The sequence below is a fragment of the Enhydra lutris genome, unplaced genomic scaffold, assembly GCF_002288905.1.
Source record: "Enhydra lutris kenyoni isolate GAN:26980312 unplaced genomic scaffold, ASM228890v2 scaffoldscaffold93, whole genome shotgun sequence".
Classification (NCBI taxonomy): Eukaryota; Metazoa; Chordata; class Mammalia; order Carnivora; family Mustelidae; genus Enhydra; species Enhydra lutris.
Genome location: NW_019154177.1, coordinates 3262502 through 3289937, shown reverse-complemented (window position 1 = coordinate 3289937; position 27436 = coordinate 3262502). Strand labels below are relative to the sequence as shown.

At 45.8% G+C, this 27436-nt stretch overlaps 1 protein-coding gene across 1 annotated transcript in view; it reads left to right on the top strand.

The window, feature by feature from the left end:
* Positions 1-5684: 5684 nt before the first annotated feature.
* The window catches only part of LOC111138640 (secretagogin, EF-hand calcium binding protein), a 36655-nt gene continuing 14903 nt past the window's right edge, over positions 5685-27436 (top strand). The window contains exons 1-6 of the mRNA XM_022490671.1: positions 5685-5766; positions 6616-6686; positions 10962-11054; positions 14492-14581; positions 18344-18400; positions 18830-18907. Coding sequence (XP_022346379.1) covers positions 5685-5766; positions 6616-6686; positions 10962-11054; positions 14492-14581; positions 18344-18400; positions 18830-18907 — 471 coding nt within the window. The remainder of the gene's footprint in view (positions 5767-6615; positions 6687-10961; positions 11055-14491; positions 14582-18343; positions 18401-18829; positions 18908-27436) is intronic.

Here is a 27436-nt window from a genome sequence, read left to right as displayed (position 1 = left end):
TCCCAATTATTCTAATATTTTGTCTTATGATATCACTTATCTCTCAAATTCTCCCCTTGTGATCCAGTAGTTGTTTATCTCTTTTTCTCAGCTTCTTTATTCTCCAACATTTGATCTTCTATATCCCTAATTCTCTCTCCTGCTTCATTTATCCTAGCAGTAAGAGCCTCCATTTTTTATTGCACCTCATTAATAGCTTTTTTGATTTCAAATTGTTTAGATTTTAGTTCTTTTATTTCTCCAGAAAGGGATTTTATTTCCCCAGAAAGGGATTCTCTAGTATCTTCCATGCTTTTTTCGAGACAAGCTAGCACCTTGATAATCATCATTCTGAACTCTAGTTCTAACATATTACTAATGTCTGTATTGATTAGGTCCCTAGCCATCAGTACTGCCTCTTGTTCTTTTTTTGAGATGAGTTTTTCTGCCTTGTCATTTTATCCAGATAAGAACAGATGAATGAGAGAACAAAATACTAAAAGGGTAGCATTGACCCCAGAAAAATATATACTAAGCAAATCAGAAGAGACTGAAACAGAAGAAAAGAGGGGGAAAAAATATATAAATATAAATGTATATTTATATATTTTTCCCCCTCTTTTCTTCTAAAATATATATATTTATATATATAAAATATATATATATCTTCTTCTTAAATATAAATGAATATTTATATTTATATTTATATTTATGCTTGTCCAACGAGAAAACTCGGAGGAAAGCAAGTACAAAGTAGCTAGAATCAACTTTGCAAGTTGATTGCAGAATCAACAATGCAATCAGTCAGTTTGCATTATATGCTTACTGTAGACAGTTCTAAAGCAGAATTAGAAATAGCAAATTTAAAACCACCCATGAGTCTCCCTCTTCCCCATTAGACTGGTGAATAGAACAGAGCCATACAGTTGATTTTGGGTGTATTCTGGTCTCTTAGAAAGAAACTGCCTCCCCAAATTTCAAAGAATGAACAAGTTATATATATATATACAAAAATAAGGGTAAGCATGATGAGGGGATAGAATATGACTGTAAAGCTGAAAATTATGAAATATTCTAAAAAAGGAATTGATACGGTAAGAAGTTGGTTGATAAAAGAAAGAAAAAAAGAGGAAAGAATGTGCTCAGGCATTTATTGAACTTCTGTGGTTGTAAAGCTACGCCAGCTTTTTAACATTTGTATCCTGCAAAATGGTCCTCATGGCTATTTATTTCCTTTGTCCTTTGGAGCTGGTGCATCATTAAGCCAAAACAATCTCTTTAAATTCTCAGGTCTACTATATAGTCTATGAGGGGTCCACCACATTTGCATGTTCAATAAATATGGGGAGACAATGTCAATGATAGCATTGTTTATATTTCCAGCTAGAAATTTCATCTGAGTTTGTGTAAAGATGCAGATATTCTAACTCAAGAGTTGAATGCGTACATTGTGGTAATTAGCAATGCTTCAAATTATAGACCACTGATGTTTCTTGTACAACTAATCATCAATTTGCTATGCTAATGAGAAAAGCAGGAAATGACTGCAAGAAACAATGAAATCATCAGGGATGAAAAAGAAATTGTTTTTAATGCATTGCAGATCCAGTCTCAGCCACCAGTCAAAACTTACCAGAGTGATTTAGAAATATAAATTCCAATAAGTTTTTTTCCTTTTCTTTAGTGTCCTTTAAGGAAGCTATGTCCAAATGAGCAGCTTTGGTCCAAAATGACCAAAATATACAATAGACAAAGGGCTAGTCAGTGGTTCTAATATAATTCCTAGGGAGCTTTAAAAATATATCAGTGTAGAGTCCTCATTCCAGACAATTTAAATTAAAATCTCTATGGAAGGGGCTGCATTAATCCATCAGTTGCATAAGTTATTTCAGGTTGATTCTAGCTACTTGTACTTGCTTTCCTCCGAGTTTTCTCGTTGGACAATGAGGGTCTCGGGTAAATCACTTCTGGTTCTACCACCACCAACCCCCCCTCACTCCACTTCCAGGTAGGAGAACCTAGACAGTGAGACAGTCTTCTAGGTGATTCCCACGATCCGGTATTTTTTTTTTTAATTTCTTTATTTATTTGACAGAGAGAGAAATCACAAGCAGGCAGAGAGCCAGGCAGAGAGAGAAGAGGAAGCAGGCTTGCCACCGAGCAGAGAGCCCGATGCGGGGCTCGATCCCAGGACCCTGGGATCACGACCTGAGCCGAAGGCAGAGGCTCCAACCCACTGAGCCACCCAGGCGCCCCCACGATCCGGTATTTTAAAATACTTTCTTAATTGGTATCTTCTTTGTTAAGGGTTAGGATAGTTTTCTCCCAAGGAAATCTCTATTTGAGAGAATGTGAGGTGCCTGAACATTATCTACCTAGTATCACGATAGAAGAAAATGGGAAGTTATCACCTAGAAATTACAATTCCCCACTGAGCTCCATGTGCCAGGCTCCTGGAAACTGTTTCCAGTGAATTCCATGTGTTCCCCAGTTCCAAGAAGAGCAGCAGTCTTTGGACTGTGCTTCTTTCCTCCTTCCCTTAGATTTTAAAAAAGTCTTTAAAGATTTAAAAAAAAAATAAAATCCTAAAGAAGTTCTGTAAGGGCCTCTTTAGCCAGAGCGATTCCATCTTGGATTAAGCAGTCATTTTGCTGTTTATGCAGTAAAACTTAAACTGTCCCTGCCCCCCTTCCCCCCCAGGGTACTTACTTAAAAACAAGTCCCGGAAACCAGTCCCAGGTAACAAAGCCCAAATACAAGGGTGGGTCAGACCAGGTGGGGACATCCAATGGGGGGGGCGCATACTGTCTCCCTGGCTACCAAGGAGTATGGGCCCCGCCTTTTGGGCACCAATTCTGACCAAGGTGATAGGCTAGTTCAAATGTCTACTATAGGGTAAATTGTAATTCAATTGGTCACTTATGTGTGACCTAGCAGGACTGTGCAGCTTTCTCTGTGTGTTACAATTTCACTGGCCACCTGTGTGTGGCCAGGCCCAACCGCATGGCCTTTGCCCTTAAAAGCTAGTCTGTGAAGCAGAGAGAGGTCGCCCTCTTTGTAAGAGGCGCGGCCCCGAACGTTCGGTTTGATTCTTGATGCTTGGCGCAAAATAAAGCTTTGCTTGACCTTCACTTTGTATCAGTCTTGCTCCTTTAATCACGGACCCATTATTGGGGGAACCCAACAGTTTTAATAGTTTGCATTATATGCTTACTGTAGACAGTTCTAAAGCAGAATTAGAAATAGCAAAATTAAAACCACCCATGAGTCTCCCTCTTGCCCATTCTAGAGATAAACATCATTTATATCATTAGTGTATATCCTTCCGTTTTTTTCTAAGTATAGAAACATGTGTTTTATTTTACAGAATTGGGTGATACTATATGCACACTTTTGTAACTTGCCTTTTATGCAGCCTGCTCTTATAGTCCAAGCAGTGTGTGTGTGTGCACACACGTGTGAGATCAGACTTCAAAATCAAGATTTCTGTGTATGCAACGAAGCCCATCATAGAGACTTACCCTCAATTATTTAACCACCCCCTACATTAAACCTTGATTATTACTTCTGACATTGGCCTTCTTTTTCCTTTTCCCATTATATCAGAAAACAAGATCAGTCACCATCTTGGTGAGTTTGTGCAGATTCCTCTTCCTGACCAATGCCATATAACTGCGGACACTGAGCCCCTCACTCTCTCGTTCTGCTATGTTCCTCAGTATTTGTACACAACACCTTCCCCAGAAGTGATGATTACTCAAAAATCCTGAGGCTTATTTCACCATTGTCTAAATGTCTATGTACGGAGATTTATCGTTTTAGCAGCTAACCTACATTCAGTGTTTACTATGTAGTTAAGTTTCTACGTATTTTTTCATTTTATCTTTATGACAACAATGTAGGAGCAAATGCTCACAGCTGTCCCCATTTTTACGGTGAAGAAAATGAGGTTTCCTCCAACTTGCCCAATATCACAGCCAGTAAGAGGCAAAGCTGGACCCAAAATCCAGAGCTATTTGCTTCTAAACCATTTTTTTCTTTATTATAAACCGAAGTCTTATTTTTTCATATTTTCTTAGCTTTTGCCTAATGTTCCAGGATCCTAACCAAGGTACTATATTGCATCAATTATGATGTCTTCTCAGATTCCTCTTAGCTGTGACAGTTTCTCACTTTCCTTTTTTCTCCACATTATTTAAAAAACTCATACAGTCAACTCTCATCCTCTGTAAGACCACAGCAGTTATAGTATTCTGTGCACTCCGATGATGGACTCGGGTCCTCACAGCAACCCTCCAGAACAGATATTATAATCCTCATTTTCTAGATGAGAAAGCACTCTCAGATGAAAACTAAAGGCCCAGGTCACAAAGCTAGCAAGTGGTAGAGCTGGGATCCTAACTCAGGACTGTCTGGCCGGCAGTGTCATGTTCTTTTCACTACTGTAGTTTAGTATATGTGTGGGAGGCAGTGGGGGGCAGGAATCTCAAGCAGCCTCCACCCAGCATGGTGCAGAGGCTTGATCTCAGGACCCTGAGATGATGACCTGAGCCAAAATCAAAAGTCAGACCCTTAACTGACTGAACCACCCAGGCGCCCCTATATGTGCTTTTTAAAAATAAATTTGAATGCTAATGTCAGAGTCACTGTCATAAAGAAAATCTTTATCTTGTTAAATTCTTTTAATACCCAAGCTCCTTCTATGGATTCCTCAGCAGAAGGTTCTAAGCCCTCGGTCAGAAGCCATCCGTGCTCCTCAGTTACGTATTTCACAAAGCAACCAGTCAAGTTTTGGACAGTTAAGATCATTAGAATTCTTTGTTCCTCCGAATGATTTTTGTCCTTTGGGCTTGGTGAGGCTCTTATAAGCCAAACACAATCATCTAAGTCTTCTATCTAAGGACTCTGCAGTTGGCCACTGTGTCTCCCCCAGACCCTCTTCTCCTGGCAGAGCATGGCATAGTTTAGACTTTCCTCAACATTCTGGTATCCTGCGTTAAAACATAGTTCCTTGCAAAATGTCCATTTAGTTACAAGTCCTTACAGTGCATTATAGCTTAACAATAAGCATGCCCTACTACTCAGGGATAGATAATTGCTGTTGACCGTCTCCTTGCTTACTGGTAATCTCCTACCACTACCAGTATCACCCCTCTCCATCCCACCCCCACCCACCTCACACACTATTTCTAAGTCATCAGGTCCAAAGGGTCCTAACACGGAGTCCTCTCCCAACATTTTCATTGCGGGAGCTCTTTCAAGAGGGGCGCAAGTTGGGTGTTCAGTCAAAGGTAAGGGAGGTCATTTTCTCTGAGTTTGGCAAACAAGTTAAAGGGCAAATGCAGTTAGCCATAGAAGCCCCAGGACCGCGCCTTTGTTCCCACTCCCCAACAGCGCAGAGGCAGAGGACCACCCCCGACCCCGCCCGGCCGGGGGGGGGGGGGGGGGTGGTGCGCGGAGGCGGGGCGGAGCCGGACCCGCGAGTCTGCAGGAGGGCGGGCTCCGCGGTCTCGGCTTAGGGACTGTAGCGACGCCAGGGCTCTGCCACCCGCCGCCTCGCCAGCCGCCCTCACCCCCGTCCCCGCAGAAAGGTGCTCAGAGCAAACCAGAGAGCAAAGAAGCAAGCAAGGGAGTCAGGCAGAAGCCGCTACCAAAGTTCCCAGGTGTTCCTTCCCGGCAGGTGCCTAAGCTCCGCGCTCAACACCATGGACAGCGCCCGCGAAGCGACTCGGGGGCGCTTGGACGCCGCGGGCTTCTGGCAGGTCTGGCAGCGCTTTGACGCGGACGGTAAGTGCAACACGGCACCTGCACATTCAGGTGTATACGTGGCCCCAGCCCGGACCCTCCGAAAGGACCTAGAGTTTCCCCTTCCCGTCTTTCCTCGCAGGGAACGTTGTCTTCTGGCGTTGTTAATGCTTTTATCAAACCAAACAGATGTTAGGTGTCCTGGAGCTTCAGATCTAGAGTTTGGTATTTAAGTTCAGGGGCGAGGGAAGGACTTGGTCCCCCTCCCAATCTGTGTGTGTGTGTCTAAGATGATATGTCATATATCACTACCTATATTCGAGGCTTGTGGCTGGCAGGCAGCTGTCTGAAGTAAGACCTCCCTAAAGGTGCTTTTCAAAGGAAGGGAGGACGAATTTTACCAACTTTCAAAAAGATGCTACCCTCCCCCAAAAACACTTGAAAAGAAAATGGAACCACTTAAAATGTGCTGTATCTTTGGTAATAATTCAACAACCATAAAGAAAATAGCTAAACTGTGTTTTGACTCTGAAAAGTAAGATTTAAGAATTATACCTGTTAAATCTTTCGAAGCTTCCAAATCCTGGGCTTGGATTTTCTTCTAAAACTCATGTTTGTCTGTGGATTCAAATGTATGTATTTAGTTGCTTTCCTTTTCCAAATATTCATTTAAACCCAGCACAGAGCATTTACTCTTGAACGTGTGTTTACGATTCATGTCTCTGAGAGGTTAGAGCCTAGCACGTGAGCACTGAGTTATCGGAAGAGTAAGGAACAGTATCCATGGGGATTTTACAGACTGTGAGATCCAAAACAATTTAGATAAATAGTAAATGTCACATGTCATTCTATGTAAGTGACGATCACATATGCATTTCTTGTTGTATTTAGAAAAAGGTTACATCGACGATGAGGAACTCGATGCTTTCTTTCATCGTGTGCTGATGACGCTGGGTACTGAGGTAAGTACTTGTGCCACGAAGCATTAATTTATGTGCCTTTAGCAAAACAGGAGAGGCATCCAAGTCTCATGTTGATCTGCACCTATTAATCCCATCTGACCTCTTCTCTTCCTGGCTTGCATTAATTTTTCTCCATCTCTTAGCAACATGGAGGGACCGAGGCAGGTTTCATAAAAGGGACAACTGTAGCGTTAGACGTGCTGGCCATTGACTTTCAGTGTAACATCTGTCATCCCCTCGACAGACCTTAACTATAGATTCAAACAACTCTGTTTTGAACGTCTCCTTGGTTATGTTTCTGCTAATGGGTTTCGACATGGAGATAAAGCAGCTCACTTTGCTCAAAAAGGTGGAAGAGATATTAAGAGCTCTGAGGTTCTGAGTGTTTAGTGCATTTGATACTCCTTTCATAGCAGCTTACAAACAAACAGAACATTTAAAATCATTTTCCATTATTCATTTCATTAGAAGAGGTTATAGATTTCTTTGGGAATAACAAACCAGAAAATAAGCAATATACCCAGAGCCCAGGTATAATAAATGGAAACCTATTCTATCGTGCCCATGTCCTTCCCTGTTGGTAAATCTGGCCTCCAGAGATGGAGACTAACTTTTGAGGATCCCCGTAGCAAAGCAAAGACTCCTACAAAGACACCCCAGCCTGGGGATGGGAGAGCCTAGTCAAGACTCCACCTGGATGCCTGGTAAGAGGATTAGCTCTGGAGAGAGTAGCATTTAAAGTGAATTGTGGAAATCACTTATCCTCAGCCAGAGAACTGTTTACACAGAAGAATGAAGTGCCTTGTACTGTCCTGTAGGAGCCCAATGAAGGGAACGAGGCTCTCCGTGCCACCAAGGAGCGCTTCGAGAGGGTGTTTCCGGGTGTGGGCTGGCAGCCAGCTGAGAACAGAAGAGGCTGCCATCTGCCATCTGCCTCTAGCAGACCTTTTCTCTCCCTGTCTCTGTCTCTATGTACACAGATCTCTCTCTCTCTCTCTTTCTGCCTCGACTATTCATTTGATGTCTGCGTGTCTCATTTTTCTGTCCATTTCTGTTTCTTATTTTGATTCCTGGCCCCTATCTTCCATCATCTCTTGACTTTCTCTCTGACCCTTCTGTCTCTCATCTGTCTGTTTTATAGGTCTCTCCAAGTTTCCTTGTTTCTCCTTCTATCTGCAGTCCGTCTCTCAAAGCTCTCTTGTCCCTCTTTTCCTTGTCTTTTCTTTTCCTTTCTCTTTCTTACCTATCTCATCTCTTTTTTGCCCCTCATTTCTTGTCTTTTATCAGTTTCTTTTCTTTTCTCCTTCTTTCCCTTAACACTCTCTGTCTCTGTCTTCTAGTCTCTCTGTCTCTGCCTTGCTCTTCCTTATTGCTATAAATGCTAGGGCTCATGGCACTCCAGAACCCATGAGTCAGATCTCTTTAGTCAAGCATGACAGGTGTATTTAAGGAAAACAAATAGATGAAGGCAGAACTATTTGAAGTCTTGGGATAAACTGGATGTCCAAAACCCCAAACTCCCAGAGACTTAGAACTTCACACCTTTCCAGAAGTTCTTTGTCTTAGTGATTTATAGGAAAGAGGGAGAAAAGCTGTTGTCAGTGTGGAAGCTGGGAGTGTCTTATTTTCAGTTGTAAGTGGGGGTGGAGCTGGTAAGATACAAGGGTCTGCTCTGAGCCAAGGGCATCTTCTTCTGGGGCTTTGGCTAACGTTAGCGGCATTGTTGCCATTAGTGATGGAGCAGAGAGGTGCCTCACTTGCTGCTGGGCAGTCCATCTCTCCCCTCCCTCAGAGCCAGCCTGGGGACTTGCCCTTTCACACAGAGGCGGGCATGGTCCTTGAGGGAGAGGAGACAACAAATGACTCACCAGTGTCCTGTGCCCCTGTGTGTCCTATCCCCGAGGAATTTCAGTACCTTTGGGGTTTGCCTAGGATCTTGCATTTTTAAATCACTGTATGTCAGTTGGTATCTCTCTCACCTTCTGTCCATCCAGGAACAGTGACTGCCCATCATGGGGGATAGTGGGAGGGTTCTAACAGAATCGGGCCAGTCTCACTGGGCTTAGACAGCAGACCCAACCACCCCTTCTCGGTACATGGCTGGGGAGAGAGCTTTCAAAGCCAGATCATTTGTATAAGCCATTGTCCAAAAATGTCATCACCTGCCATTATTCTGTTTCAAAATGTTGATACCTGGCCCTGGGGGAGTGGGGTTCTAGGAGCCTGTGCTGGGCCCTCCATGCTCCCAGAACAATCACAATTAAAAGTATTCCTGATTCCTGATTCTGGGTTTTTTCCCTGCAGAGAATGGAGTAGGCTCTAAGCATGTCCTTAATCAGAGAGCAGGACTTCCAAGTGGACGTCCATCAAGCTGAGTGACAGTCCCCATCCCTGCTTCTAACCAGGGATGCCCCAGCGAGTAGAGAAGCCACCGCAGGGAGGCCTCCAGGATTGGGCCTGGGGTTTAGGAGGAGCGAGCAGTTCTTCAGAGGCCTGAAGAGCTCTCCTTTCCTCCCTGATTAGCAGGTCACAGAGGCCTCGGAGAAAGGAATTTCAGGGTTGCCAACAGCGACCTGCTGGTCAACCTTGGAGAGCAACCAACCTGTGTGTGATTCCCTGCTTCTCGGGGCCTCTGCGGGGCCAGACTTCATGGAACCATGAGCCATTCATGCTGCGGCTCCCGTTCCTCACCCCTCCCTTAGCTCCTACCTTTTCTTTTCAAATGCTCAGAACTGGCCTCTGAACTAGTCTGGAGAGAGCGAGTACAGAGCAGAGCCTCACTTCCTGGGGCTATGTCCATATCTTTCCTGTCAGAGTCTAGCACAGCCCGGGCCTCCTTCCATGCTTCAGAGACGACGGGGTCTAGAGTCTTACGGAAGGGGGGGCAGGGTGGTGCAGATGGGAAACACAACAGAGGCAGTCCCTCGGCTCTGTTGCTTTAGGTCCAAGGGATGGCCATGGGCTTTGGGGTTACGGGATGAAAGTCAAGGTTCTGTGGCTTCAAGCTAAGGTAGCACTAGACTCTGGCCTCAACTTATTTGGCTTAACATTTATTAATTGTGAAACTTAATTTTCCACCCCCATGGCTTATGTCCACTAAGGTACTTTGGGAAGGCCCAGCCCACCATAAAGAACCATGTATTCATTCCATTGTATCTCAGAGACACAGAAGTGATGGCTGTCCTGCAGATATCCTAATCTAGAAAGCCAACCTGAAATCAAAGTGAAGACCCACCTTGTGGAGGGACCTCCGTCACGTTTTCTTTCTGTATGGTGCACCTACACAACCCACACACCCACACCCACACACAGGATCCGAGGAGCCAAGACTAGAAACGCCAATCTCTCCATATGTAGTGCGGTGTCTCAGGAGGAAGCCTGGCTGGCAGGGGTCGTGGGGGATCGGATTAGGGACAGTATCAGGGAGGCTGAATTTAGCGGCCGCTGCAGTCTGGAGTCCTGGGATCTGGCACTGGGGGGGATGTTTCTACCTCTCAGTTCCTTCATCAGAATTCATTCTCCATTCTCTCCATTCCTTGGTAATTCAATAACTACTTTCTTACTTTTTTCTCCTTCTAATTATTTTTTCCTCGGCGGGCTCAAGGAGAAGATGAAGGGAGGAGTGACAGCAAACTTGCGATCTAAAAGAGCTGGGCTTTTCCCTTAGAAACAGAACAAAATCTCTGATCTCTTGGAGGGAGAACTTGGGAGTCCTGCGAATGAACTTAATGGAGGTGTTGTCTGTAGACAAGCTGATGGGATCAGGCTATGTCATTCCGAAGCCCCTTAAAACCTAGTCTCTCGGCTTCTCTTCCTTCATTCATGTTTTAGGAGCTCACTAGCCTGTAGGTCTCACCTGCTTGGGATTCTGATCAGCGGTGCTTTGCTCAAGAACTCTCCACCACTGTTCTCCCTTGTTCGACAGGGTAGGCTCATTTTAAATGGCTAAGTAACCTGCTTTCCGGGTTAGACTAACGTAATGACCAGGCTCTATGCTCTGAATATTTGATATCCCGACTACATTTTTGGAATCTCCATGGGTTTTGTTTTTTTTTTAAGATTTTACTTATTTATTTGACAGACAGAGATCACAAGTAGGCAGAGAGGCAGAGAGAGAGGGGGAAGCAGGCTCCCCGTTGAGCAGAGAGCCCGATGCGGGGCTCGATCCCATGACCCTGAGATCATGACCTGAGCCGAAGGCAGAGGCTTAACCCACTGAGCCACCCAGGTGCCCCTCCCCATGGGTTTAATGAGGCTCTGTCTGGCCTATTGTAGGAGGCAGGCGTGGAAGAAAATGTGCAGAGAATGAAGCAACAGTTCATGGGTCTGCAGGGTGTCTCCAGAGATGGGCGCGTGCTGATGAAAGAGGTACCTTTCCCAACTGTCCTTTTCTCCACTGAGCCTTTTCGGGCTGTCATTTTCCTCCCAAAGATAATACAAATCTTATATCTGAATGGGAAGCTAGAACTGTCTGCCAGGCTGCTGGCCTACCCAGCATTTTGAAGTAATCTCCTCTCCTTTTCCATTTTCTTAGCAACCCGTATCATTTTCTTTAGGTCAAGCAATATCTGTAGTTATTGTAACTGGGGAGTTCATATGCTGGAGGTCTTGCAGTTACTCGATCCAATGGGTCCCTTTGCTGTGTGCTGCTCAGATCCAGCCCGGGCATAAGGAAAAACTGACTAACAAGAAATGAGTTGAAACTCCTGCATCAGCTCCCAGTGGAGGTTGGGGAGATCTAACCCTGGAGATCATTCGAAACAAAATGGACAGCAGCCGTCTCTCTTCAGCCCAGCCCACATAGTACCTTTCTTTTCAAAAAATTATGATACTAGGGCAAGATAATTGTATCCTTACGAAAAGTAGACATGTTTGCCAGGAAGGAAGCAGCCTTCTCAGAACCCTAGCATTTCCAAAATTTTCACTCCAAGGCAAAAATTTTTCATGTCACCAGCGATGGTAGATAATTGATGCAAGTAAACGCAAGCCTCAAGCTAGAAATAGCGAAGGACTCATGACCGCGTGTTCACTGCTGCATTCTCCAGCCCCCAGAGCACAGCGGAACATTAGCGGTGCCCAGTATATGTGTGTGGGCTTAAGGGAGAAAAAACGAAACACGGGAAATGGCTGAAAACGACGGTGTTATCTCACTAACAACAGGCAGAGCTTCACGAAGCACTTGGAAACCCGGCAACAACTTGGACTCCCGTGCCAACCATCCTGTCATGGAGACCCACAGATGCACAGCGGAGGTGTTGTCTGTAGATAAGCTGATGGGATCTGGTGACACCCGTCCCAGGCCCCTTAAAACCTCTGGAGTCTGTGAGCTTACGGAGTAGCAAGTCTCCCCCCACCTCCTCCTGCTGTACCATGGCCTATCTCACTCTAGTCACAGGTCGCTGAGACCTGAAAATCAGCCCACCCGGACACATATTAGATATTCTAGCACAACTAAGGTGGGGCAGACTTCACCACGGACAGCCCAAGCTAGGCTGGGGGATTATCTGTGCATCTGATTTGCCCCGGGCTCCTCTGTGCCCCTCCAATCAAAGCTGAAGACAGACTGTGTTTTAAAGGCTGGGGACCTGTGAATCACGTTTTCATTTGGTTTCTTGGCTTGTCCTACCCCATGGGAAAAAGCACGTAGTTCTGAAGAGGATGCTGATTCCAGTGGACCTTGGAGCCCAGACAGGTGTGGCAGGGGGTGGCAGGATGTGGGGGATGGGGCTGGGGCAGTGCCAAGTCCACGCGGTGAATGTGAGACCTTGGCCAAGTTAATTCTCCCCGAGCCTCTGGTTCATGGTCTTCATCAACACGGCATTAGCATTTATTGAAGGAATTTTGCCTATAAGTAGTGCCTCATTTTACTTTTAGCCTTCACATAAGCATCAGGATATAAATATTATTATCCCCATTTTACCAGTGAGGAAATCGAGGCACAGAGGGATCAATTAACTTGTGCTAGACCAAATAAAAGGTGAACAATGGAGAAGGAATTAGGATCCACTCTAAAGCCTGTCACAGACACACACTGTGCTGTCCTGCTCCCATGAGTAAAAGGGGGTATCATACCAGTAGGACTGGTATGAGACTTTAAAGATTTTTTTTTTTTTAATTTATTTGACAGACAGAGTTCACAAGTAGGCAGAGAGGCAGGCAGAGAGAGAGAGAGGGAAGCAGGCTCCCTGCTGAGCAGAGAGCCCGACGCGGGACTCGATCCCAGGAACCTGAGATCATGACCTGAGCCAGCGGCTTAACCCACTGAGCCACCCAGGCGCCCCTGGTATGAGACTTTAATGGAGCATAAATGAAAAGTATGTCGCCAGTGCCTGCCGTGTCATAGCTACTCGATACATGATATAAAAATATGATTGCTGTCGTTCACACGGTAGGTCCTTGAGCAGACCCACATCCAGCTAGAGGAGTGAACAGGCGTGTGGGCTCAACACACCTCCCCACCCCCAACAGCCTCTGTGTGGACTCACTGTGGCATTGAGCATGGAGACAGAAGGAGTGGCTACTGTTTCTGGGGGACAACGCAAGCCAGGAACACGGCAGTACCGTAGGATGGGATGAGCCCAGCCAAACACAGCCATGCGCTGAAGTAAGAATTATAGTCATGCATCATGGGAAGAAAATGTCACTGTTACTCATGAGAGAAGTGACCTAAATCAGTAGAACTGGTGCTCAGATAGGAGGAGGGACGACGTAATGGCTCACACCCAGACCACCTCTGGGAACTGATAATGTAGAAGAAGTAAAACAGCCGACACTCAGGACACCGACGGCTGTCACTCCTGTCTGTGCCCATGGTGTGAAGAGACCGCGTGTACGCCATCTCCCCAGCACGGCATGAAGCTGGAAAGGATGGCCCTAGTCCCGGTGCGATCACTTGCCACATAACCAACGCAAGTTCTAGTTTCCTTTTTTTTTTTTTTTTTAAAGATTTTATTAATTTATTTGACAGAGAGAGAGAGAGAACACAAGCAGGCAGAGAGGCAGGCAGAGAGAGAGGGGGAAGCAGGCTCCCTGCCGAGCAGAAAGCTCGATGCGGGGCTCGATCCCAGGACCCTGAGATCACACACGACCTGAGCCAAAGGCAGAAACTCAATCCACTGAACCACCCAGGCGCCCAAGTTCCAGTTTCTTTGACGAAAAAATGAGAATGGGAGTGTGTTGCGTACTTTCTGGGTTGGGGCTAGGATGGAGTGAGTAAGCATATGTAAGAATTTAGAACAGATCGTGGCACATATAGGAATTATTCGCTCTTTTAATTTCCCATTATAAAATAGAGTTAAATTATTTTAATATGGGAGAGTCTTAAAATAGTGTCTGGAGCATATTAAGCATTGACAAATTTATTATTACTATTAGGATTATGGGGCGCCTGGCTGGCTCAGTTGGTACAGCATCTGCCTTCGGCTCAGGTCATGACACAAGGTCCCTAGGATGGAGTCCTGCATCGGGCTCCCTGCTCAGTGGGGAGCCTGCTTCTCCTTCTCACTCTCCTTCTGTGCTATCTCAAATAAATAAAACTCTTAAAAAAATAAAATAAAATTAGGATTATGATTTTGGATCATAAGCTCGTGGGAGGCAGACTCCTGCCATGTTTCCTACCTAGTAACAGAGCAATGTTTGAAAGCATCAGGGAATCCAAAACTGCAGTCAGGGGCCCAGAACTGTAATCGGAGCTCTCGGTCCTGGGAAATCCAAGCCCTCTTCCCCTTGTAGTATGTCCCACTGTGTCTTTTACCCAGGGAGCACTGGTCGGTGTGGCTGATTGCTGTTTCTCTCTGCTTCTTCAGCTTGCCAACATGTTCTTGTCTGAAGATGAAAACTTCCTGCTGCTCTTTCGTCAGGAAAACCCCTTGGACAGCAGTGTGGAGTTTATGCAGGTAAGTGTTTGGCTGTGTCTCTACAGAGGATGAGGACTGAGAAAAGCCCAGGATCCCAGCCACCCACGAGGGAGGCCAGCAATCCTGTCCAGTCCCCAAACCCTCAGAGGGTAAGACCAAGCAAAGAAGCCCTTGGTGATGAGCCAGAACTTGGGTCCCAAACCCCCGTGCGCTCTGGGCGCTGCCTTAGGCTGCTCCCAAGCCAACAGAGTCCTTCAGCCTGAGCTGGAGGAGGCCCAGACAACAGGCAGGCAGGCCAACATGGAGGAATATGACAGGGGTCGGCTGGGAACTCCAGAGCCCAGAGAGCAGGTGTCCCATTCAAAGCAGAGAACCCCGGGGAGCTCCAGAGGATTGCTGGCTTCTAAGCATGCTGTCTGGACATCTAGCCTACTTGTTTTTATATGTTGGCCACTAATTCTAGTTTCAAAGGTATAATACCATGAAAACGTAACTCCCTAGAGTGCCCATCCAGCCAGCAGACTTTCTGTTTGCAGTCGCTGTGCTGGAGAGAACGCTGAAGGCTGTCAGTGCCTCCTCTTAGCTCCTCTTTCAACCTCCGGATGTTATTATCCTTTGGACAAAGACCAGGAAATTCAGAGCAGACTCAAGACAGCTACTGCATCCCAGGTGGTTCCTGAAACAGTTACCAAGACCCCATTTAGGAGATAATAGCTTAGCACCCTTTTACACGACTGTAGTTACTTCCGGCCAAGTGGAAGTCATAAAATTGAGCAAGCACGTGCATAGACTATTCACGGGAGAGATCTGAATGGGCAATAAAGGTGGGCTGGTAGACAAGAAGTGCCAATTTATAACAACTGATTTTTGCCAATCCAAGTGGTAAAGATTTTAAGAGGATCAACAAAATACATGGTGCCAGCCAGGAAGCCCTGAGATTGATGCTCATGATCTGTTGGTAGGCATGCACACTGCAACAATTTTATGGAGAGTGATTTCACAAAAAATATAATCAGGATCCTTTAAAATGTCATTATTCAAAGTTAAAAATATCTTTACCCTTGGACTTAATAAGTCTACTGCTCCAGGCATCTATCTTAAGTTATAATCAGAAATGTTTGTAATTGGAGGAAATGTGTTATATTGTTAAGAAGCAAAACTGTGCATACATTATGATCTTAACATTATTTAAAAAATGGTTCACCCTAACACCTACGTAAATTAAACTGTAGGTAGATAAACATAAGATAAACGCTAATTGCTTTTAAGTGGTAAGATTTCAGATGGTTTTCATATTCTTTGTACTTTTATATTTTCCAACTGTGCACAGATCATAATTATTTACAAATCACTTTAAGTGACATTTTCACAATGATTTTAATGGTGCTCAAAAATGCTCTCAGAAAGTTTTAAATGAAAATAATAAACAGATTGCCCAAGTGTATAGACAATATGACCTCCAAGTTAGTCTTGTCGTGTGTGTAATAGAAATACGAGGAAAGGAAACACAAAGATATACCTGCAGAGTGTAGTTTTCTCCTTTTCGTAGCTCATTAATTTTGTACAGTGAATATGATTTACTCTTATAATCAGAAACACAGTATTAAAATGTTAGGCCTTGCAAAATACTGAATAACTCTGAGGAATGGGAAAAAGCAAAGAGCACTATGGAGCTTTCCTATCTTTTTGCTTTTTTTTTTTTTAACTTATTCCATTTACCCCCTCCCTTTAAGTTGGTCAGTGGCTTCCATAACAGAGAGCCTTCCCTTTCTCTACCCAATTAAAAAAATATACATATCTCTTCAGATTCCTGATTTCTTTTCTTTAAGTTATATTTGTTATAACCTATTATTATCCTATATATTTTTAAAAATTCTAAGTTAATGCCTTTATGTTCCCCCTAGGCCACCGGACCTTAGAACACTTTAATCCTAATATAGGGTGCCCAGCTCATGTGCAGGATATGAGTTCTGTCTTATTTTCTTTAACCCTGCAAATTTAATGCAGTCAAGATTTGTTACCCATCATCTTTGTGAACCATTGCTTTTTGTGACTAAGAGTCTCTTTATTTTCCTCCTTCCTAGAGTTTATCCTTTACTAAATTCTATTGGTAAAACTTTATTTGCCTGGAAATCTCTTATTTTGCTTTCATTCTTTAAAAATAGGCAAGGGGGACCCGGGTGGCTCAGTCATTAAGCATCAGCTTTCAGCTCAGGTCATGATCCCAGGGTCCTGGGTTCAAGCCCTGCTTCGGGCTCCCTGCTCAGCAGGAAGCCTGCTTCTCCCTCTTCCACTCTCCCTGCTTGAGTGCCCTCTCTCTCCTGTGTCTCTCTCTAATAGATAAAATCTTTTAAAAAAAATTAAAAATAAATAATAAATAATAAAAAACAAACAAATAAATAAATAAATAATAAAAAAGATAGATAGATAGGTGAGCACATTATTCACATAGAAATCTTTGGGTCTCCAATGGCTGGCTCAGTTGTAGTAAATTATAAGATAATGTAGACAGAAAATTTTTGGAGAATAGCACGAGAAAAGAAAAGCATGGAAAATGGTTTGATTTATTATTTAAAATTCTCATTCTTAGCTTTGGTATATTCACACCATAAAAGTTTGAATGTAATTTATATTTCATTTGTTGACTTTGTAAGTCTGGCTGAGTTCAGGGGCCATAGGGCATGTAGTTTCTCAGTCTTCTCATGGCCCATCAGTACCCCCACTAGCCCTGCAGGGTGCTCAGGCTAACTGGGGTCTAGAATTAAGGTCCCTGCAGTGAGTGAGTCAGCTAACCCATTCTATACCTACAGACGATCTGTCAGTTAAAAAAAGAAAAGAACTTAGGGGCGCTTGGGGGGCTCAGTCAGTTAAGCATCTGCCTTTGGCTCAGGTCATGATCCCGGGGTCCTGGGATCGAACCCTACATCGGGCTCCCTGCTCAGCGTGGAGCCTGCTTCTCCCTCTCCCTCTGCTGCTCCCCCTGCTTGTGCTCTCTCTCTCTCTCTCTCTTTTTCTCTGGGTCTTGCTCTCTGTCAAATAAAAAGTTAATTAATTAAAAACAAAACCAAAAAACAGTGTTACTTCTTCTGTTCCTTTCCTTTTCTTCTTTTTCATGTAGGCTCTATACCCAGCCTGGAACCCCAAGCAGGGCTTGAGCTCATAACCCTGAGATCAAGACCTGAGCTGAGACCAAAAGTCAGGTGCTTACCCGGCTGAGCCACCCAGACACCCCTACTTTCTGATTCTGTACAAGAGTTTGAGAAATAGCCAACCTGTGAGGCTTAAGCATAGGATAATCCGAGGTGATCCAAATCACACCGCTTATGAGAGAAAGCAGTTCAGCGTGCCTACAGAAGTGTTCAGTTGTTCAGTTTTGTGAGCGTATCTTCAGCCAGATGCAGGCTGCCCTTATACCCTAAAGCCAAGGAGAGGCTTGTCACATCACTGGGAACTACCTGAGATGTTTTCGTCCCTTTATCCAGAGCCAAGGCCACACAGGGAGGACCCCTGAGGGCCTGCGGGCAGCACAGTCTATTTTGAAGGGGTTCACCCTTTCACTAAGGGTTATAATTTGATGCAGGTGCCTCCATTTGACGCCCCCCAACTTTGCATGGGCTCCGGGCTTTGCCTCCTGCCGGCTTTGTGTGCAATTTCCTGATAAAGCTGCAGGCTACGTTCTCTGCGTCAGCACACGGACCCGGGACAAATGTGGGCATCAGTCCTCCGTGACCTCTCTGGCTGTGTGCTTGTTTACATGGCCGCTGGGCTCATAAACAGATGCCTGGCTTTTGTGTATTTCAGATTTGGCGCAAATATGACGCTGACAGCAGTGGGTTTATATCAGCGGCTGAGCTGCGTGTAAGTGTCACGGGGCGGGTCTCTCACTGGGGGGCGGGGTGCCGGTTTGCCACTGGGAATTGGATGCACGTGGATCATGAATTTCATTTCTGTGAGCCCAAGCAACTTGGATTTGAATGTGTGACTTTAAAAAACAGTATTTGTGTTTAAAAGCTTTAGAAAGTACAAGTGATACCGATTTCTCTAGGAAAGATGCATCATTGAGGAGTTTTGACACTTTTTCCATGCCTGGAGCTATTCTCTGGGTTCTATGAACATCCTTTAAACGGGACATCCCTCCCCATTCTTGGATTTATTGCTTGCTAAAAACATTTTATTTTCTCCATTAAAAAAAAAAAATGAACCACAATCCTTGATGTAAGTCCTCCTGAGATCTTGGAGGTTTATCTGCTCTCCGTTTAAGATGTGGCTCTTCTCTTGATGTCACAGAACTTCCTCCGAGACCTCTTCCTCCACCACAAAAAGGCCATTTCTGAGGCTAAGCTGGAAGAATATACTGGCACCATGGTAAGTAACTGAGCGATGGGATCTCCACAAGGGGGTTAACCACCCCTCTGCCCCCCGCTTCCCCAGGGCTCAGAAGCAGAGGCGCAGAGTAAGTGCCCCAGTGAGCATGTGTGGACCAAGTGAATGCAAGAGGAAATGTCAACTCTCCAAAATGGGCTAACATTGAGCCTCGTTAGCCCCTCTCTGAGGTTGGGGCTGCATGTACTGGAGATGGAAAGCAGTTCACCTGTCCTTGGGGAGACCAGGGAAGTACAGTCAACATTGGGTTACTAGGCACCGGGCCAATGAGCTCAATCCTACCAGAAGCCACATGGAAACGGGTAAACATGGACAATCAGAAACCTAGACAACTAGGACCAAACACATGGAAGCCACTTAGAGAGCTGAGAGTCAGCTGGGCAGGAAAGGTGTGTCCCTGTTCTGCCACGTCTTAGCTATGACCTTAGGAGACTGTCAAGCCTCTCCTTTTACTTACTTCATCCATAAAATGGGGGGTTAATAGGACTGAATTACTGTGAGGGCAATCGAAGTACTGGGCAGGTGTCTGGGTCATGAGACGTGTTAACTCTCATTTTCAGGCTTACTATGGTCCTTGTTGTCGTTACTTTACTTGTCCCTTGTGGCATTCACATGCTGAATGACCGAGATTATTTCAGTGTCAAAACTCCCTGGGAAATGGTGGTTTGGGAGCAGCTGCTTGTGGTAGTCCCCTCCTCACCTTCCGTTCCGGCTCGTTCCCCGCGCATCCCCCCCACCATGCATCAGCAGCCTGGCTCCCCTGCCTTCCATTTCCTCTGAGCCCCCTCCCGGCCCCAGACGCGTGCTCCTTTCCAATCGAACTCCGTAGGTGGTTTCTCAGTCAATAAGAAGGAGATGGCTGGTGAAGGCTTGACTGCTTGTAGGATTGTTACATCTATCACATGAGGCGTTCTTGACCAGATTGATGTTACTCAAATTCCTGGAGCCCAGTCGGGAACATGCACCACCGGGAAGAGGTCGTGAATTCCCATAAAATGGGTGCCACTTAAGTGATGTTTCCAAATAGGGTGCTATTTCTGTGACTTCTCCGCAGGGTTGGCATTGTTCATGCTATATATCTTATCCTGAAGCCTTAGAAAGGGTAAGTGACAGTCACCACCTTGTTGAATTCTTTTTTTTTTTTTAAGATTTTATTTATTTACTTGAGAGACAGAGAGAGAGAACAGTCGGGGAGAGGGACAGAGGCAGGAGAGGGAGAAGCAGACTTCCTGCTGAGCAGGGAGCCCGAGCTGGGGGCTCGATCCCAGGTCTCTGGGATCATGACCTTAACCAAAGGTAGACGTGCTTAACCAGCCGAGCCACCCTGGCGCCCCACCATGTCGAATTCTCAAATGCACTTCCCAGATCAGGTAACTGGGAGAAGTTAAGTTACTGGGCCAGAGGCCCCAGTTATACTGGAAGCCAAGCCCCCTTGGTTTTCAGCCCGGCCCCTCCTGCCACTCACTCTGCACTCTAAGTCCCCAAATGCTGCCCCAGTCACAGGCGCCTGCCCTGGGTGGGAGGAAGGTGCTTTTACCCTTGAAGACTTGTAAATGACCCAGAAAGAGGCTAAGCCCATTCCAAGGACAGAAGCCAGCCCCAGGCCAGGATCGCAATGAAGGACATAATCTGGTGTCTTGCTCTGTTGATCTGTTTTGAGAACAGGCAGCGGGGTGCTTGAGATCCCAAGTACATATATAGTCAGCACTGCAGGGTGACGTGGGAAGTCCCCTCGAAGCAGGAAGCAGTTTCCCAGTACAGGGAGATCTCTGGGTTTCTTTCCACCCGATTTCCAGTGAAACCGCCAGCAGAATAAGGACTATGAAAGGAGCGATGTCACTGTAACTGCCTGGGACAGAGAAAGACAAGCAGATCCCGTTTCCAGCTGAGCACTTTTCCAGGCTTAGGTTCACACCACGTCAGCACTGACTGTTGTTACCTCGATGTCATTCACTTACAAAGCATGCGCCGCACAATGCAATACTCTCACTCAGGATCTCCAGCCCGTCTAGTATTTGTTTGGTTACCTTTGATTCTGAGGGCCTTCCCTCAGGCTCCAAGTGTAATGCTAAACCACCTCTTTTTTTTTTTTTTTTAAAGATGTATATATTTATTTGTTTGACAGGGAGAGAGAGAGAGAGAGAGAGCACAAGCAGGGTGAGGGGAAGAGGGAAAGAGAAGCTGACTTCTTGCTGAGCAAGGAGCCCCATGCGGGACTTGATCCCGAGACCCTGGGATCATGACCGAGCTGAAGGCAGATGCTTAACCGGCTGAGCCATCCATGTGCCCCTTTTTCTCACTTCTTAACATGGCTCAACTATTTTTTCCCTCTCTTTCTTCTCCTGGTTCTTGCCTGTCCTTCAAGATTCGGTGAGACATCACCTTGCCTTAGAAAACCTTCCAGAACCTTCTTCTGTAGTCGACAAAGTGCCTCTCTTCTGTGCACCCAGACTTCCTTGTACCTATCACTGAGTTCCCCTCACAGTCATCTGTTCGACCCATCCCACAACTACCCACTATCTGCTATGCTCCAGGCACCCCTTTGGTGGCCGGGGACCCAGCAGTGAGCAAAACAGACAAAGGGGAGACTGACAATAACCAGAAACATAATAAATAATAAATTAGATTGCATGACAGAGGGTAACAAGTATTACGGAAAAATGAAAACGTAGAGCAGAGCGAAGGCTAGCCACGGCAGCAAAGCAGCGAGGACAAGGGCCTGGGGAGGAGAGGAGGCTGCGGAAGGACCTCGAGTGCAGCAGGCACGGAGCCCCTGGGATAGCAGTGCGCCTGGGATCTTCAAGGACTGGAAGACTGCAGCGGGGCTGGGGCAGAGTGAGCGTGGGTGAGAAAACAGAGGCCAGACCCTGTGGGGCTTCTTAGGATTCAGCAGGATTCCTGACGAGTCAGCTGGGGTCAAGGACAACGCTGACACATTACTTGTTTACGGATCTTGTTCTTTACCAGCTGGTGACTCTTCCCGCGCAAGGACAGCATCGCATCTCCTCGCATCTCTGCGTTCCCTACCCTCCCTCGGGGCCAGGCACACATAGGCTACTTAATGCCAACTGTCAGAACTGAATTTGTATGCTAACTAATAGCCAGCTAAGATAAGAAGCCATGATGACAAAAGCAAAGTTTGCCCTTGGGACCTCCCACCTCCCTTGCCTGTGTTCCTTGAGCCCTTCCACCCCCATGACGGCTCCTGCTCCCCCTTGGGGTGCCTCATAAGTCATGGATTGCGCAGGTCCAAGCACCCTCAAGCTGTGCTTGGTGCCCTGAAATTCTTTTTTTCCCTCTTTTTAAACCAAACCCTCCAGGCAGAGCCAGAAGGAGTGCTTGGAAGTGCCGAGCTTGATCCTTTATGGCTCCCACTGGGGTCCTTCACCCCGTGTAGACAGTCATCCGGACTGGGTCCCCACCAGGCAGGGTCTGAGCGGTGCTGAGCCCAGGGGCAGACCTAGACAGGGTGGCTGGAGCCCCACGCTGATGACCAGAGGGACGAGGGGCAGGAAACCAGGTACCAGGAGTGGGGATGAGAGCCAGAGGATGTGGAAGAGGCAGAACAGAACAAATATGAAGAGACAATCCCAGCAGGACAGGCCTGTGACATGTCTCTGTGGATTCAGAATTCATATCACTATGTTCCTGAAGTTGAGTCAGACGTGCTTTAGTAGGCTAAGGAGTAGGTTCTCAAAGTGACCCAGCATGTCTTCCCGCACCCAAACCCTCACTCCCTTCATGCTTTTTTCTTCCAGGTCCGACTACGAGCTAGTAAACTAGTTCAAAGATGTAAGTTCATTCATTCAACAAATATTTAGGGAGAACTCACCAAGGCAGATATGGTCCCTGACCGTATGGAGTCTTCCAGTTAGGGACAATTTGGTAAAGGAGGGAAAAAGCAAAAATTCACTCTGGTCGCTCCTGTTCATCCCCACTGTGCTGGTCATTGTCATAGACCATCCACCAAGTTGAGTTCAGTTTTGCCTTCGGTCCCTAAATACAGCGATCTCATCTTGAGATCCAGTTTGTCTGGCTTTTCAAAAATCAGGCAGATCACAAGGAAGCCTCTGCAAAGGCAGGACGAGAGAAGGTAGGTAGATGGACAGAGTCCAAATTGCGTTGTTTCAAGATGCCTTCTCCACTGAGGACACGTGATGTTTTCACGGCAACACAACTAGCCTTTATTCCAGTCCTGAGTACTTGACTCGTAATCATTGTGCAAAGCACTTTTCAAACATTGCATTTGATTCTCTCAACAACCTCATAAAAATAAGGGTTTTTTTTAGCCCTCATTCTATAAATGAAAGAAACTGAGAATTGCAGACTTTCACGGGTCAAATGTAATAAGGATGGAGTGGAAATGCATACCCAAATCTATCTCCAAAGCTTGCCTTTTCCACCACAATACTCATGTCTGAGAGCTGAAATACTGAGTCATTAGAAAGAAAACTTCCAAACGGGAAGAGTAAAGCTCTGCTGAGAGATCAAGAAGTGATGACGATCCCCGGAAGAGAGTGAAGAGCCAGGCGAGGACAGGCTGTGTTGGGGACGTCAGATTCTCATGATGTTTTTCAGGAGGAGATGATACCAGAGCTCAAGCTCTCAAGCCGCACCAGAATTTATTACCTAAGAAAGTGGATTGTTCATGAATCATCCTAAGAACTGACATCTTACTCAACACAAAATAGGAAACATGGAAGACAACAGGGAAGGAGAAAGGATTCTACAACATCACCTGGGGAGGAGAAGGACCTGGGAAGAAAAGATAACTTTTTGCCTGTAGAGAGCCCCCCGGGGGGGCATCTCATTCAAACAGCCCATCAGAAGGGACAGGAAGGGGTGTCAAGGAGACATTGGGCTGCTTACAAAGACAACACTCAGCAGGAAAGAATCCACACATCACCCCTCAGCCTGGCAACCCTAGTCGCCCAGAGCACTTCTCTTTGAAGCCTTTAGGTTTCAATCTTGAAAAACCCCAGGCTGGCAGCACTTTCCATGGGGATGGCCTGGGCTGAAGAAGATCTGGCAACGTACAATTTTTGATGGCTCTCAGCTCAGATCTGGAAGCCTAGAATCCTGTGAAGTAGCTGAGGGGGATCCAGTGGTCTCACCCAGCTTTAGAGTATCTGCGTTGAGAACCATCCATGGACCAAGACTGTCCTGTTATTCTTTGTCTATTTCATTGTCAAAACCTGTGGTTCTTCTGCTTCTGTGGCTGCCCATAAGCACTCATTTTTTTCTGAACTGTCGTGTGGGGATAGGCTAGCGACCAATCAAATCCAAGTGGCCCCTCACAGGTTCTTTACGCCTTGAGGTGATCAGCGAGTGTTGAGGAATCCAGCCAGTAAGGGAGTTTCCACCCTGAGACCTAGTCTAACCAGAAGATGAGATGACTTTAATGAGGTTATGGCTGATCTATTTCAGTTGACTTCCTTAAATTCAGAGGCGGCTTATATATACTTTTCCAGAGAACATATTTGGGACCTGGACTATAGTTTGTTTGTTTTTCAAAGACTTTTTACATTTCCCTAGCGACCTGTGGGTGAATGAACTTTCAGAAACTCAATATTCTCCAAAGAGATTTTAGAACCTTAGTCTAACTAAGTGATACACCAAGTGTGAAATCTGCTGCTGCTTTAATGGTTTTTTTTGAGCAATGGGCACAGTGAGGTCAACACTGCATTACAGATCTGGTTCAAAGGTTTGGCATCAAACGCTTTATTTCAGAAATGTAGCTGCTAAATAAATTTCAAATAGACCCAGAGGACTGGCATGTTTGAAAGTGGTCTGCAGCCTGAACAATGAACGAGTCACAGCAGAGCTCCCAGTCCTAAGCACAAAGTCGAGGTCTGCAGACCTGACGTTCTCCTAACTCCTGATTAATGTTTTGGACAAGGAAGGAAACAGCCTATGAACAAAATCCAATTATGACATCTAATTGAGAGTACCTGGGAGTGGGGTGGGGGGAGGATTAGCTGTCCGAATAGAATATTATCAGGTAGTATTGAACTTTTAAAAATGTAAGCTAATGCATGTGGGGAGATGTTAAGTTCACACACCTAATTAGAGCATGGAACTTGAACTCTTGTAAATGTGCAAATTAAAATCTGAGACCATGGCAGACAGAGAGACATGTGAGGTTAAGCTTGTCCTATCCTCTCCACTGGTCACAGTCCTTGGCGTTCAGGCCTGGATGGAAGTTGCTGGCTTGTGGCTTTCTTCCATAGACGGAGGCACTCAACTCTTGGATCCAGGCTGATGGGAAACATGCCTGGGCTCCGTGTCGAGAGCTCTTCCCTCCCGTGCTGGTGACCTCACCGGCCTCATGACTTGATATACCAGCTAATGGTGATGACCCTCAATTCACAGCTCTGACTCTGGCCACTTCACTGAACTTCTTAAGTGAACTGTGTAGCCCATTTTCTGATGGGCAGAGGCATGATTTACCACATTGGTGCTCAGTTCTTCCTCATGCCAATTTTGAGCAAAGGGCATTTTCCCCTTTGAGTAGTCTGCACAGCAGTGGAGATGGGCCTACATCTTTCGAGATGAGTTACTACTTGCTTAAAGCTCAAGATCATCTAGCTCTCTATTAAAATAGGACCTTTTATAATGATGGTGTCATGGGAAATAACTCATGGTTCAGTCTCCCGCAAAGCGTGCTGCTCTCAGATTTTTACTGGATACAGAATTTATGTCTAAGGGGCATGACTGGATGTGTAATATATCCAAGTGTATAAAAATAGAACCTGCATTTTAATGGATTCTGTAATACATATTTTTGATGCTAAAGTTTTGGGGGAATGGACTTTCAAATTCATTTCAAATATTAAAAAGAAATGATTTAGGGAGTGAGGAAGGATGGATGGATATGTTTTTTAATGCAAAAAACTGTTAGATATGATCTCAGTTTTTCTCATTCCCTCTTTCCCCCGTACAACCTCTTCCTACAAATATGTTTAGAGATACTCTGCTGCACTGAAATGTTGTGAAGTCACAAAATTCATTCACAATATGACTCAAATATGCCATGAAATGTCTCTCCTCCATCTTGCCTAAACTAACCTAGTCTTCCTGATTTTAACTTTTAATATTATCTTGTTCAAAGCCTTCTCTGATCTAATAATTTAAATAGTCTCTTTAAATAATGCTAAGTCTTTCTGAAGGGAGGAGCTTGGCCTCTTAGATTTCTCAGTCATCTTCATCCAACCCAGACTCTTTTGCAAAAATGGCATCAAGGAGGGGCACCTGGGTGGCCCAGTCAGTTAAGTGTCTGCCTTCAACTCAGGTCATGATCCCAGGGTCCTGGGATTGAGCCCTAAGAAGGGCTCCCCATTCAGTGGGGAGTCTTCTTCTTCCTCTCCCTCTGCCCCTCTACCCCTTGCCCCACCTCTTGTGCACTCTCTCTCAAATAAATAAAATCTTAAAAAAAAAAATGGCACCAAGGAGAGAAAAGTGGCTTTGGGCCCTAATGGTGGAGGTGGGAAGCTGAGGTCTCTGGGCACAAAGGTCTGACTTGTCTGGTCTACAGGCTGGTGCCTCTTGGCCACTCAGTGGCTGCCTTGCTGGTATTCACACCTGAAGTCTGCGGTGAGCTCATAACCCATGCTCCTAGCTTTGGCTAGCCCACTGGGAAGTATAGGCTAATCCAGCAGCCATCCTTTACCTTTTGCTAGATGCAGGCCACAAATTCTCTGCCACATCTCTAGCAGAGTCCACGTGTTCTTGCCACACAACAGACTAGTAAATTGGGAGGCAAATTGCTGGGGGAAGGAAAGCAACTTTATTTAGAAAGCCAGCAGACCAAGGAGATAGCAGACTGTGGTCCCCAAGAGCATCTTTCTTCAGCATGAAATGTGAGCTTCTTTTATTTTAGGAGGAGGCTGGAATCAAGAGGTGACTGATGTCTGTAGACATTCAGGAGCCCACAGGGTCCAGGGAAGGTTATGAAACTTTTCTGTCCTTGGTTACTTCATCTTTGTGTGCAGGAATCCAGTCATGGCATCCTTGTAAACCTTAAACATAGCATTGTTCTTTCTACACGTACTTCCTTTTCTTTTTGGGTGAAGTGGGTGTTGGGAAAAGAGTGGTTTTTGCATGTCTCAGCTGCAGCACACCTATGTGCAGGGCTCCACAGATGTCTGTCAGCCCTAGGTCGCAGCAGCAAGGGAAAGAGGTGACACAGAATCAGACATGCTAAGTGTCTCCCTATGATGCATTCTCTTTGCAGCCTATGGCTCAGGGGTCCACCCCTTGCCCTCTGTTCTGGCATAACCTCATCCCATCACAGCCAGACACATGGCTCTCAACCCAGCACCCAAACCCTTGGGTGCTCAGAGTGTCTTGTGGGGGGGGGGGGGCGTGGGGCTGAGCCACAGTAAGTCCTTCCTCAGCTGCTGCCCCCCTCCCTCAGGAATCTCCTTTCCAGCAGACTGAGCTCAGACACCCACCCACTGGAGCCTCCTGTTTCTTCCTGTTTCTTCCTGTCCCTGTCTTCCTTCCTACAAT